This window comes from Bactrocera tryoni, chromosome 3 (assembly GCF_016617805.1).
Source record: "Bactrocera tryoni isolate S06 chromosome 3, CSIRO_BtryS06_freeze2, whole genome shotgun sequence".
In the NCBI taxonomy this organism is placed as follows: domain Eukaryota; kingdom Metazoa; phylum Arthropoda; class Insecta; order Diptera; family Tephritidae; genus Bactrocera; species Bactrocera tryoni.
Window position 1 is genome coordinate 10,633,960 of NC_052501.1, and position 14,948 is coordinate 10,648,907.

General features: G+C 34.0%; 1 protein-coding gene across 13 annotated transcripts in view; it reads left to right on the plus strand.

The window, feature by feature from the left end:
- LOC120772186 (putative ankyrin repeat protein RF_0381) overlaps window positions 1-14,948 on the plus strand; it is a 54,241-nt gene that overhangs the window by 10,227 nt on the left and 29,066 nt on the right. For all 13 annotated transcript variants that reach the window (XM_040100644.1, XM_040100645.1, XM_040100646.1 and 10 more), the window contains 2 exons: window positions 74-2,066; window positions 11,930-11,986. In XM_040100644.1, coding sequence (XP_039956578.1) covers window positions 2,006-2,066; window positions 11,930-11,986 — 118 coding nt within the window. In that variant the 5' untranslated portion in view covers window positions 74-2,005. The remainder of the gene's footprint in view (window positions 1-73; window positions 2,067-11,929; window positions 11,987-14,948) is intronic.

A 14,948-nucleotide genomic window follows, 5' to 3' on the forward strand; every position in this document is an offset into this window, starting at 1 on the left:
AAAATTAATATTGATTTCCTAATTAAGTAATAAAATAATATCATAAAAGTAACCACTTTTTTAAAATTTACAGCAACAAAACTAAATCAGGATGATAACTGCACAACAGTGTTGAAAGTGAACTCACCCGCTGGCACTACAGTGCGTATACGTGTTCGACATCCTGCAGTTGCATCGCATGCGCTCGCTGAAAATGATAGATAAGTGAGGCAAAGCATTAAAATAACCAGTAAATAAAGTAAAATAACTATTAATAGTGATGGAGAAAAATAAACTAAATTAAAATATCTTATTATATAACAACAGTGAAATAAATTAATAATAAATGAAACGACAATTTCAAAGCGTTGGAAGCGTAAAATAAAAATAATGCGAAAATATATTAAAGTTGTATAAAATTCAAATTAGCAATTTAATATTTATAAATGTGTATAACTAAAACCAAAGAAAGAGCAACCAGAAGGACAATAGTGAGTGCAGCACAAGTTTATGAACCAACAGCTGTGTGCTTAACGGGTTCAATAAAAATGTACAACTAACTTTTCCTACATTGAATGAGGACGAAATCGTATGCAACACGCCAGCAGACAATTCCAATTTGTATTTTTTGTTTTGTTGTTTTTTCTTTTTTAATGCCCCAGTCACCGTCAGCTCCTTCCCCAGTCATGTAAGTGTGCGGTCAGCAGGCTTCGTGCGGACTCGTGTCCATTCTCGTTGCATGCGCACCATAATTCCTATGTAGTGGCGTGCTAGTTGATAAATTTGTCGAAGATAGTCATATGTGCAGCAAACGCCATCGAACCGTCAACGCTCGTGGACACGTTTCCGTTGCTGTTTCCGCCGTCGCCAGTGTGGTGAGTCGCATTGTGTTGTGAGCGTTGCATGAGTGACAAAGCTAATGTCGGCGAGCGACCAAAACGATAATGGGCAATTGGCTTAACGGTGCTGGGCAGCCGTATACATTGTGTGCCATGCAAAAGGAAGAGGAAGTGTGAATTTAGTGGCAAGGTGGTGTGGCACAGTGCGCGAATGAGCAATCAAGCAAATTATAATGCAAATACGTGAACAACACAACAAAAGCAACAACAAAACTGTGGTTTGAGTGCAAATAAAAAACAACAATTATGAAAAAAAGTAATTGTGCCGCGGTGTATGTGCGTGTGTGTGTGACAAATAGCCAGCGGGCGTGCCGCGCAATTTGGAAAAATGCCGAGCTATCTGCATACAAACTCGTTAAAAGTCGCACAAATGTGTAATTTGACGAAATCCGATTGAGTTCTATCGAAATACGAGCACAACAAAAACAAAAAAAAGTAAAAACTAGTGAAATAAATAATACATTGGTGAGAAACGGCACATAGTAGAGCTGCGTATGTGCATGTGTGCGCGTGAATATATAGAAAATCGCATAACAGTTAGCTGGGAAAACCGCACAAATGACCAGCCTGCAGTTATGTGTTTGTATGTGTGTCACAAAAGTAGAAATGCATGTAACGGTATATGACAGCAAAAATATTTTTGTGCCACTTTGTCTAGCGTCGTTTGCATGACCAATACGCTGAGCAAATAACTGTGCAAAAAAAAACAGAAACCAAAATGAAACTTGTCTATCTACTGATAAATTCGCAAAACGCTCATTTTCTTTTTCGTCCGAACGCTCCACTGCTTTTCTTTTTTCCTTAAGGGCTGTGCGTGCGTGTGTCTGTACATATTGCTCGACATTTATCGTTGTTGTTGTTGGTTTACTTTCGAGTGGGTGTACCGTTATTTTACATATTTATGTGGATGACTTATTGCCGGAAAGTTTCGTATCGGCTGCATGCACGAGCTCTTTGAAGTGTGGTCTCAGTGCTGTTCTCGCCGTTGCAGTGGCATTCGCATTCATCACGCTCAGCGGCAGCATCGTCTTTCAGCCACGTGCGGCGCATCAGCAGCCAGTCCGCTGTTCACAGTCTTGATAGTGCACATTTAAACACACACATACAAACATACAACTTTAGCGAAAATGCCACCGAAACGCAGACGCCGTTTCCAGGGATTGTACTATCATTCGTCGCCGCCGAAGGGTGAGTAAGAAAATACAATTGTTCAATTAAGTGGAGTTTTTAAATTGCATAGTTTGCTTTTTCTCAAGAAAATTTTACATTCGTAGAAAATTTGCAAAATATTGGAGATTTCAATTAATGAATTAATATGTATATCAATTTATAATTAAAAAAATCAATATTTTGCTTGGTGTCTGCGAATATCGTCGAATATCGATAAAACATTGTTCCAAATATAAGAAAAAAATGTGGATCTCGGTGATTTTTTAGATCTCGGTTTCACCTTAGATTCGATTACTTTAAAGATAGACAGTGCTTTTAACAGCATGTAAAAAACTCAAGTTATCGCACAGATATTAGTAAAAATTTCGCATTTTGTACTTTATTTAGGCGGCTAAGTACCGCTATTACCAAACATTTTATACGAGTACTCTCGCAATTTATTAATACCCATTGTTGGACCTGGGATATACTTTCAGATGTTGACAAAATTTTTTACTAACAAGTAAAGAGGTGTTAAGTTTGGGTATAACTGAACATTTCATGCTCTTGCAATTTTCATGGATTAATGTCAGAGAAGTACCTTCAGGTACATAAGACCTGTTAGCTATGTGGGGTCTAGGGCGAGTTTTGACTCTATTTTATTCATTCTAAGCATAAGGATGCACCGTTATAAGAAAAATACGCTCTCTCAATTTTATCAAGAAAACCTACATATTCGGTACAAAGTCGCCTGGAAATTTGAAAATCTTTATATTAGGTATATGGAGGCCAAGGGAAGTACTGACCCTATTTAACCACCTCATCTCACACAATGACCGATATTTTTAGCAAAAAGTCAGCTATGAGCATTGAGTTCACATATTTGGTATTTAGGGGCTTGAACAGTTTTGGTTCGGCTTAGGAAATTTTTATTCATAAAGTGACATATCTCAAATGTTTAACTATATAATGGGTTGTCAAAAAAGTCTTGCGGTATTTTTATTGAATTTTTTTTTTTATTGAAATTGAAATGAATTTTTGATGACTCATGCCCAGCTCTTGACTGATGCTACGGCTGCTACTATGCCGGTCTCTTTCGACCAATTCAGCGATTTTATCGCAATTTTCGACGACAGGACTTCTGGAGCGTGGCGCGTCTCCGACCACCTCTACACCAGAACGAAAACGTTGAAACCATCGTTGTGCGGTGGAAATGGAAACTGTATCGGGTCCATAAACTGCACAAAGTTTATTGACGGCTTGAGATGCATTTTTGCCTTTATCGTAGCAGTACTGTAAAATATGCCGTATTTCCTCTTTATTTTGCTCCATGTTTGCGACGCTATAACTCACGAACGACTTAAAAGAAACGACAATCAATCAAACACGTGTTAGCGCGTGAAATGCGCTTTCCAAAAAGGTATAGCATGACCCGATACGACGTATAAAACTAGAACTACTATACAAGAAAATTTTAGAAAAAGTTTTTCTTATAAATACGCTTAATCTTCGGAACTTTTTGGCGGATTTACTTTAAATTTTTGGAGTTTATCTTTATATGTGTTATATAAACATATCTTTCTTTATTGGAGTAGCCACCGCTAACTCGATTGTAGCCGAGTTTACAATAACGCTCCAACGCTATTGTTGAAGTTAATGTTAGTTCCAAGATATTTGAACTTATCTACAACTTCGAAGTTATGACTGACAACAGTGACGTGGGAGCCAAGTCGCGAGTGCGACGACTGTATGCTTGCTTATAGAATATTCCCTGTTTTGCTCTGCAGCTCCAATTATTTTCTGTAGGAGTAGATTGAAGAAGTGCATGAAAGCAAGTCGCCTTGTTTCAAATCTCGTTTGTTATTGAAAGGCTCGGAAAGGTTCTCCTTGAACCTGATGGAACTTTTGGTATTTCTCAACGTCAGCTTACACAGCCGTATTAGTTTTGCGGGGAAACGAAATTCAGACATAGCGTTCCTGCCGTCAAAAGAAGCATTGATATCGGCAATGAGGTGGTGCGAGTCGATTCTCTTTTCACGGGTCTTTTCCAAGATTAGACGCATGGTGAATTATTATACTTTGTGATATAATAATAAGAAGAACAAGAAACTTTGTGTTGTCATCATGCCAAAACTATTTTATTGCCAACTTCAAGTTTCGTCATTGATAATTAATTCAACATAAAATCAAAGCGACTTGAAGTACATACATGTATACAAATATAATGGTTGCTGTTAATTGCCCACGGTGAATTAACGTAGTAAACTTAAATGGTGCCACACAAAATCACATAATAAACAAAAACGCTTAGCAAAGCAGTTATGTTTGAGTGTGTAAGGGTATCTGCTAATATAACGCCAACCCAAAGGGAAGTACGACTTAAAACGCCTTTCGGTGGAATGTTTGCGGCAAAAGTCACGCGAAACTGGCGTTCAGGTGCTGGAATTTTTATGATGATATGCCAACATAGCACATGCAAATTAGTAAAGCGAAGCTCCCTTAATGAAGTAAAGTGAGGGTGGGTGTACAAAAAATGATAAGTTAACTATGAGTAAAGGCAAAAGCTAGTAAGTGTAGATATGTATGTCTGTATATATATAGTTGCACAGTGACACTCTGAATAAGTTTGAATAACGGTATTAAGGGCTTTCAAAGGCGATAAGCAGCGAGGGAATATCGGCTGTTGAATGTTGTGTAGATTAGGTATTCAGTATCTATATCAAACCTTGTGTAGCTAATGAAGCTATATGTATATAATAATACTACGCATATACATGCATTAGAGAATATATATATAGCGAGAGTACATAAGTAAAAGAGTAAACAAAGCTTTTGCTCAATATGTGTTAATATGCACCACTAGGAAAACTGAAATTTTGTGAGTATTACGATATTATCGGGACTAGAAAAATAGCAACAATATTCGAAAATTCGTAAAGTTCCCAGAGAAAACTCACAACTAATTTTCCAAGCTGCTTTTGAAGTGAAAGACTAAATAAAACGTTACAAACCAGTGTATATAGGAGCCAGCTGGTTTCGTTAGAAAATCAAATATCTTGTGTGCTTATGGTTTTTATTTTTTCATTATTTAATCCCGTTATTTCGGGATTGTTGTATCTGAACTGCTCTCTTTATATAAAAAAGTTGCATATACTACTTACTATATATAAGCTTACATGACTCTTAATTACTGTTCGAGCACATAAAGCACATGTATCACAGCACATACCTTCGTTACGTGAGGCAACAAGTGGCAATTTGCCGCGATAAATTTCACGATATAGTTCACATATTCTTCTGTATACCTTGTTTTTTGTTGCCATCTTAAATGGCACAGCGGAAATGTTTAGTGTGCGATTTCCGTTTCATTTCCTGCTCGTTTTCATTATTTGCATGTTCGTGGTAAGGTAACTCAGACGACCAACTAACAGTGTGCTGAACGGAAAGCCATGCGGGATATATGAAAATACTTTCAAATATATGTATATATATATATATATATATATATTGATAGATATATGTAAATGAATATGAATATGAAGGAATAGTTCCGTATATTCATATGAAGATAGATAGGGGAGAACAACAGTACAGCTCTGACAACTTAATAAAGCAATTAAGGATAACAAGTTGCATAAATTAGAGCTAATTACTAGTAGAAGTCTTTACATGGTGCTTGATTTAACTTTTTTTTAGAGTTAATATCTATCAATGACTAGTAAATATTTTTAGAATACATGTACTTTTGACTCTTTTTGATTCATAGCCTACTATTTTTGTTCTGTTCGTTTGGAAAATAAAAAAAAAATTGCTGTGACCTCACCAATTATTTTTGCATTTTTATGCCCTCACATCATACTAGTACAGAGTATAAGTCAAAATATTTATTACGACGGAGGATTTTTCCAAGTGCTATGATGACTGGAAAATTCGTTGGTATAAGTGTATTGCAGCGGGAGAGGATGACTTTGAAAAAGATGAAATGGACAAAATTCACCTTTCAATTTGATCACAGCGGAAATATTTATGTATGTTATTATTGGCACGTCTACAAAATGCTTTTACTCGAAAAATTTACATTCTATAATTAAACCAGAAATTAAGAAATAAAACGCAGATTTGGTACGGGAAATCTAACTTAATGTACCATGTATAGCTCAGAAATCACTAAAACTTTATCAAACAAATTTGCAGACGAAATTGGTCGCCGAATCCCCATTTAACAGAAATGTTAAAAACAACTTAAATAACTATAATTCACAAAAAAACATCTTACGGATTAAATTTTAATGTTAAGATGATATGGAAAGGTTGCATATGAATTGGTGTGGGCGTTGTACCATCCATTCTTTAGGTGAAATCATATACATACCTCAAGAATTACTTCTCCACCAATTTTTATATTTAGAGTATAATTGAAAATAGACGAAATTGAAATACAATCCTACCTACTTTACGCAAAATATAAATATGGCTAACTTTTTCGCGAAAATATAGGTATTATATAATATTATATACATGGCATATACATGGTTTTCTAATAAGATTGATATGATTATTGATATATTTATTGTGAAGTACAATGGAAACAATTAAGCTCTGAATATAACGTCATTCATATGGCCTCCATGAGTACTTTTTTCACTAAATCAAATCGTATGTGATGAATCGCACGTTCCATATTGACTTCTAAAGCTTTACGGGAGTTTGCTTTATTGCCAAATACCAATGACTTCAAATAACCCCACAAGAAGTGGTATAATGGTGTTAAATCACAACTTCTTGGAGGTCATCTAATGTCACAATTTCTTGAAATAATCGATTCTCCAAACTTTTCTCGAACCAAATTGGTTGTTGCGCGTGCTATGTGGCATGTAGCCACGTTTATGAAACCAGATGCTATCAAAATCTACTTTTTTCCAATTGTGGCCATAAAAAGTTGGTTATCATAGATCTATACCGCACTCCATTGACATTAACGGTGTCACCAGCTTCATTTCAAAAATCTGTGAACCGATGATTCCATCAGACCAAAAACCACGACAAACTGTCAATTTAGGTGAATGTAATGATTGTTCATGAATAGTTTGTGGATTTGCTTTGCACCAGAATCGACAATTCTGTTTACCGCATCACTCAGACGAAGATGAATGATTTTCTTAAAAAAAACCGTTATAATTTTGAAAATTTTCCAATACAAAATCAGCAAATTCACGACGTTTACGGTGATCCAATGGTTTTAGTTGTTGAGTGAGAACAATTTTATACGGATGCAAGCCCAAAATCCACTCTCAAAATCCGCCTGGTTGTGGTTTCAGACAGTACCAATTCTTGAGAACAGTTTGTAATCGAAAAATTGCGGTCTTCAGCAATAGTAGCCTAAACGGCAGTATTATTTCCATTTCTTCGAGCAGCTCTCTATCCCATACTTTAACATTATCTAAAGAAAATGTACGTTCGGAATTTTCAACAATTCGACGAATAGCGGGCACCGGGGGACGATTATTACGAACATACAATGGCAAAAGCGCACTTGCAATTGTAGAACGATTATTTTGATAATAAAATTGAATTTTGTAAATATTGTTTTTGCGTATATCTTTCCATAATGAAATTGTAAACATAACTGAATGAAATAAAAAAAAAAACGGATCATGCATGACTTATTAAAAATGGCCGAAACGTCACTTAGACATCATATCATCCCTATTGAAAAACGCGGTATATGAATGGTGCATATTGTGTCTAAAATAAGTAGGATCTGGCCGCAACTTCTTTAGCTTCAATATACCTAATATAAGAATTATCTATTAGGATGCTTTAGCAGCTGCAAAAAATCGATTTTTCTTGTTTAAATCTCTTTAAAAATAATCTAAGAATATGTTCCCTAAGTTATAGATGGAAATTCGAAATATTTTCGATGCTAGAAGGGAAATAGTGACCGTGCGTCTAGCAGATATATAAGCGCTTGGGCAGAAGCTCAAAACTTTGACGCGCGATTTCTTGGTTATTCATTTTTACGATTTTTCTTAATTGGCGGGCAGGTTAGAAAAAAAACTAAACGTCGTATGGAATTGTGGCAAAGTTTATTATCTTTGGCATTAAATTATCTTCTATTTAAACTAAGAAAAACTAAGAAAAGTCAAGTTTGAACATATTTTTAAACAAGATAAAGTAAAATAATTTTGGTCACAAACCACCTTTTTTTTAAATTTATAAAAAAATTTTAAAATTTTACATTTTTTTGTAATTTTTTTAGTCTAACTAAAAGATAAATTATTAAAAAATTTGAAACTCTTTGAATTTTTTGTTTCCGACAGAAATCCTGCCCGCCGTCCGACAAATTCGTATGCGAGATGCATCGCGAAATTGTTTCCAAAAGCAGAATATCAAAGATTTCGTATCCAAAAAATTTGTGAATGATGTTTAAATATATAAATACAAGGCCTAGAAATTTCGTTTTAATCCAATTATTTCTTTCCCTCCCAAAAAACTCTTCAAAAAAAATCGAATTATTTTAGCCTCTAAAGCAGGCTCCCCCTTAACAGAGAAAACCGCTCTTCCTTAAAATAATGTGTTCTGTTGAAAAAATTCAAATCCATTTATTAAGGTCAATCTAATTGTCTCATTGCCGATATTTAAGCTGTAGTTTCGTTTTACTTAGTAGATTTTATTGCGCCTAATTTTATTTCAATAAAGAAAGCTTATTATAAGACTTAATTGCAGGATGTTTCACAGTTTTCCGATGTTCAAAAATCTCAAAAAAGATAAATTGAAAATGCAGTTTTTATTTTGGAAACGAAGAATTTTTTCAAATTATAATTAAAGCCCTGCTTGTGAAATACTCACGTAGTCGTGACTGTTTATAGTGCCATCCATCCTTATGGTAGGTATTCAGTACAAATATTTTGTTTTATAAAAGAAATTCGGAGAAGTTGAAAAAAAGTTAGAGCTGTTCATGTATTTTGAAATTTTTGTATAAAAAAGGTAAGAATGTCACACAACCCTCAAATGTAATTTGTGAAGTTTAAGGATACGATGCTGTATAAGTTCGTGGATCACAACAATGGTTCGTTCGCTTCCGTTCTGCGAATTTCGAAATTTCGATTTACACTAATGAAAGTTTTACATTAATGGAATAGGGTCTCTAGCGGAAAAATGGCAAGAAGATCAGTGTGACGAGCTTAGTCTACTAGTCCTTCAGTGTTTGAGATATCAATCTGAAATTTTGCACCTGTTCTTTTTTCACAAAGAAACTGCTAATTTGTCGGAACTGCCAATATCGAAATACCATAGCATATAACTGCCGTACAAACTGAATGATGGGAATTAAATGCTTCGAGGGAAAACTTTTTTTCATTTGACCAGATACATATCTTCAAGAATCTTGGCATATGTTATTGTTCAAGGCAATAATGTAACCACCGAAGAAATGGTTTACAACGCATTACTATAGCATATAGCTGTCATACAAACCGGACGATCGGAAAAAGTGCTTGTATGGAAAACTTTTTTATTTGATGAGATATTTTAACGAAATTTTGGATTGGTTATTGTGGAAGGTAATAGTGCAATCGCTCAAACATTTATTCAGATCGAGTCGCTATCGAATACAGCTGCTATACAAACTGGCCAATCAAAGTTCTTGCAAAGAATATTTTCTATATGTAAAAGGTGCTATAGTTACGGTGCAACCATAGTTAACGGTCTTACTTGTTTTCAATATCGAAAGGATAGAATAGATTAAGATAACAATTCTTCTACACTTAAATTTTTTCTACGAAAACTTCCAAGCCATCGAAAGACCTCTTTATGCAAGCTTTCTATTACAATCAGTCTTCCTCAATGCAAAAAAAAGCTTCAAACTGCAATGCGGTGACTGAAATAGAGAATTTAATGTATTTTTACCAACTTAAGTGCTATTTTTAAAATCTAAAAAATGCATTGAAAAACAAAATACTTAAACGGATTCTAATTTTATGCATCACTTAGGTAAATGCGTCACAAGCCATGACAAGCGAGCTGCTTAAATGCCTAAGGAGAGCGCCTAAAAATAGGTTTTACGAACAAGAAATGCCTTGTCCATCTTACACATATTCATCATAAGTATACAAGTATATGTGGCAGTAACTAGGCATGTGGCATGTAAGTGATTTGTAGTTTTTAAGGGCAATTGGGAGACATGCTTACATATGCACAGCCTTGGCTTTGATTTTGCCGCCCACCACCTTGTATGCTATTCAAATTTACTATAATTTTCTTTTTCTTGCCAAAGCATACCAAAAACGTTTAATTGTAGCCTACTTTTCGTAAGTTGTACATGTTGCAAGCTGTGTGTGGTGGCCTGTATGCTAATGGAAATGCCGAAAATGTGCTCACCTTGACATATTTAAAAGTCAATAAAGCGCAGCATATACTTAAAGCACATATGTACATGTCTAATAATGTATATAAGTACGTATAGGTTAGCTATAGGTTATTAGCTGCATATTTGTGTGGTAAGAGTTATGAGAATGCGGCATATGTTTTATTTAGGGCAATCTGTATTTATATTGGCTTATAGATTCACCAAAATACTGATGTGAGTTTCAGTTAGTGCAAGAAAATTTTCCGCACACTTGTCACTTAATTCGTATGTTGCGTATACGCAGTGTGATTCACTTAGGCGCTGCAATGTTTGTTCCAAGTATTGTCTACTGTTTACTCTACTCACCTTAACACTTGCTTCGCCCCAATTGCTTATTAGTTTATTTCCAAATAAATAGAAGTGATTGTTGTGCCCATAAGTGTGTTGAAATAAGCTTAATAATGCTGTTAATTACTCTGTGTATGTAAGCGCTTCGTGGAAGACAAAACTAATTGTTGACTTACGCTACCCACGAAGCTCTCAGCGCTGGCTTCCAGTGTAAGAGTGCACTTGTAAAAGAGTAAATCAATTTCCATTCAATTCCCTGGAAGCATGTAGTGTCGGCGTGGGTGAATATTATACAATTACTTTTAATTTTCATTACAAGCTGACCTTGTTTTTGTTTGCTTTTCGGCAGGCAAAGAACAACAACGCACAACATTAAAGAATCTAGTTGTTTTCCTTTCCTTTTCAAGCATGTCGAAATAAAAAAGAAATGTCGCATTTAACTTTGACCAACAAAAGTTTCCGTTCCACCTGCCGCAGCGGCCGCACCAACTGTCCGTTTCATACAAATAGCCTTTCAACGCTTGGCTTCCGGTGCCGTGGCTGCCCGTTTGACTAGACACACACGGTTGGTAGAGGCTGTCGGTTTGTTGGTCACTTGTGTTGCCTGCCAGCCGGTTTCGTTGGTATGCTGATGGGGTCCGTTTTGTGGAATTTTCGACACCTTTCGGCCGGCAATTCGCTGGTGGCCGTCGCGGACTTTTGGAAATCAGTTGTTGACCGGTAAGGCCAGTCAGAAGACGTGTTTGAAGTCGCCGCTGCAAAAACTACACAATTTGTCAACGTCAGTAAAGTGTGTGCGCTCGCTTTGTGGTCAACTAAAAAGAGTAATAAATAGTAAACCGAATTTCACATTGTTTTAGCGGCACAAAGAGCACTCGCATAATGTATCGATTACTTTTTGGGGGCAACAATTTTTGTGTTTATTGATTTTGTGCGCTAATTCTGTTGAATTGCTTGTAGCAATTGTATGGTTTATACGATACAGGATTATAAGGAATGGCTCTATAAAATATTATTTAAAATTCTCTATGGTTGCTTTCCTAAAAGTCAATGTACTTTAATGTTAAGCTCATATTGTCAGAGTTTTTGTGCTAGACTTTTAGAATATTAAAGTATTGATTATTTTTATATTATATTTAATAAAAAAATGTTTCAGTTAATTTGTATGCCGAAAATCGCACTTTAAATGCATATTTCCTTTTTTCAGTTCTACCAATGAACGGACAATCGTCGAACCAAGTGCGAAAGCGCCGTGACATAGATGGTATGTAAAATTACTAAAAATATATTTTGAATTTTAAAATTTTAATGTTTTTAATTATTAAATTTAATATTATTATTATAAAAATATTACTATTTTTTAAATTGATTACCATATCTCAAAATTAGATAATTCTGATGGCATGGCTTCATGTCTATCAATTATTGTTATCCTATTGTTATTTAGAAAATTTTTTGAAAAAAGCAATACGTAATTATTGTCAGATAAGCGTGCTTGTTGTTAGTAGATTGATTACTCAGCGGCCATTTATGGAAAATGATTTAAAAAGTTGCTATGGCCGAATAAATCTTATTGATCCTCTGTGCTATAAGTAGAATAACTCTTAACGCATTTCCAACTCTTATTTTAAATAAGCGTTTGGTCGAAAGACAGTTAAGGTAAAGAATTTTGCCATTAGGGGGTTTCACTGATTAAATAAATTTTAATTTTTTCCTTAAGAGAGATATTTCTCTTAACTATTGTAGCCATTTGTATGTTTAATATTTTTAATTGGGGACTGAAATGAGGATTAAGGTACATTCTCTTACTAAGCAGTCAGAAATACAGAGAAAAATTTTCAAGAAACCACCACATAAAATTAGGGACTAGTCTTAAGGGGTTACATGGTTTTCCTCGTGTAAAAAACAACCCTTTTTCAACAATTGTTTTCTCATATAAAAAATTAAATATTTCAATAGAGCTTTTTATTGTTATAAACATAAAATAATAACAAAGGAAGTTTGAAATTTTCGGAGAAATATTTTAAACTTGGTCATTGCGCCGCCATATCCGGTGACTCCTTGGAAAAAAGATGCGCCACGTTGGCAGGATAACTCCTTACAACTCCTCCAATCATCTAAAGTGAAAAAATACGTGTTTTAGTTAAAACTTTAATCCAAAACTCCGACTAAGGAAAAAAACTGAAAATTGGATTTTTGGCAAACTTTTTTACAGAAAAAATAAAATTTCAATGAAAATTTTGAGATGTTTTTTTTTCAAATATGTAGTTGTAATCCTTATTTCAGAGACTTGTGTAAAATTTCATGAATATCAATTTCGAGAAAAACGCGTTAAGAGATGGCGCACTTAGCAGAGCTAGCCTTGAGCGCATAAGTTCTCAAGGCTGTATTTAGGACAATATTCTAGTGGGTCGATTTCGATTCAATTTTTTAAAACCGTAAATATATGTAATCCTATAGCGCACTGGATGCGAGAAGATATAAAGCATTGTTCATATATTTCAATCAGCATTAGTCTCGCTGTACACTGATACCATAAAAATTGTTTGGTGCTATTTATTTTATATTATATATAAAAGTTAATAACGAGCAAAGAGTATTGTAATGGCAAACTTTCCGAGTTTTGTGACCTACTTGCAACAAATTTTAAAAAATTTTATATCTGTTTCATTCATGAAAGTTTAAGAAGTTGAAAATTGATTAAATAAATATCTATTTGATTAGACTTCTGAAAAAATTCTTTTTTATTGGCATAGACATCGCCTAGGTGATTATAGGTGAGCTTAAAAGGTCACAAAAGTCTAGGATGAAAACAACAGCAGAGAATGAGATTTTTTCATAGGTAGTGTTTTTATGTGACGAGTCCCAAACGCAGTGCACAACTCTGGGGAAAAAATTATAGATATAAACCACTACAATATAAAGGTTTAAAATACACTCCAGTGTGGTTTTTGCTTAGAACAATAGTCAGTGTTTTCTTAACACTCACTCACAGTTAAAATTAGCTTTCACTAAAGCTTTGAAGACTTGTTTTTTATAAACAAAAAAAAAAAAAAAATAAATAAAGAGTTTTATTATATAAATTAGATTTCCACAAGAAACAGCAACATTATTGATTTCTCACACACCCAAGCAACAATAGAAGGCTACTTATACGCGCATAAATTATTCAATAGTATGTTTACATAGACAACATTAAAGCTAATTATATTTAAATAATAAATAAAAAAAATCATATTTTCATAATTACTTTTTATTTACCTGTTGTTTACTTTTAATAATTAAAGGTCATTATTTTATTAATAATACCTTACTAATTTTTTTTTCATTCTAAATAAATAAGATTATTTACAACTATCTGCCATACTTTTCCTTTTGGTGTAACATATATATTGGGTAGTCGGCTGCAACTTATTTTTGTATACATACATTATATTAATTAGGGTGTTTTGTTTTTTTGAACTAGTTTTTAATTTTTTTTTTAAATCCCAGCATGAAATTTCCTTGAAAATATTCTAAAAAAATATTAACATTAAGGACTAGACCAAGGCATGTAAAAAATTTCCATTGAGAATACACGACAATCGTGATTTTTATCTTTAAATTTCTAGAGGCCTCGCTTTGACTTTAGACACATATTCCTCAGAATTGAACAACATTGCAACAAAGTCGAAACTCACTCCGGCGAGGTAGTACGGGGCTCTAAACCTGATTTTTCCACGAAACTCGCATCTTTGTGTATATATCTCGTAAATGACAAGAGCTGTAGAAAAAATGCACATGACAAACTTGTAGGAAACTTTATTTGCTACAAAAAAGGTTCGAGATCAAAAACACTAACATTAATACTTCTCGAGAAATATATTATCTTTTATTGATGAACTTACATTTATATTATTTATTTATATTTTTATTTTTAACGCTTCTGTACTTTTAGTTGTTTTCTCTTATGTGTGTTTTTAAACAATTGTTTCTTGTTTTGTTGTTTAATTTACCTTACTTTCACATGCTAAGTGAAATATGACAATTGTTATCATATAGAAATCAATAATTAATAAACCAATTGTATTATTCAATTAGTTCAGCTGTTGGTCGTGAGTTAAGTAGTATGTATGATATCGCATGCGATTATTTAAATGGCAGCGCGTGTTTTTGTGGCATCTTCTTGAGCTGTACGAATATGAGGTAGTGTCTTCCATTAGGGTTGAGAAAAGGTTTTTTGTAAA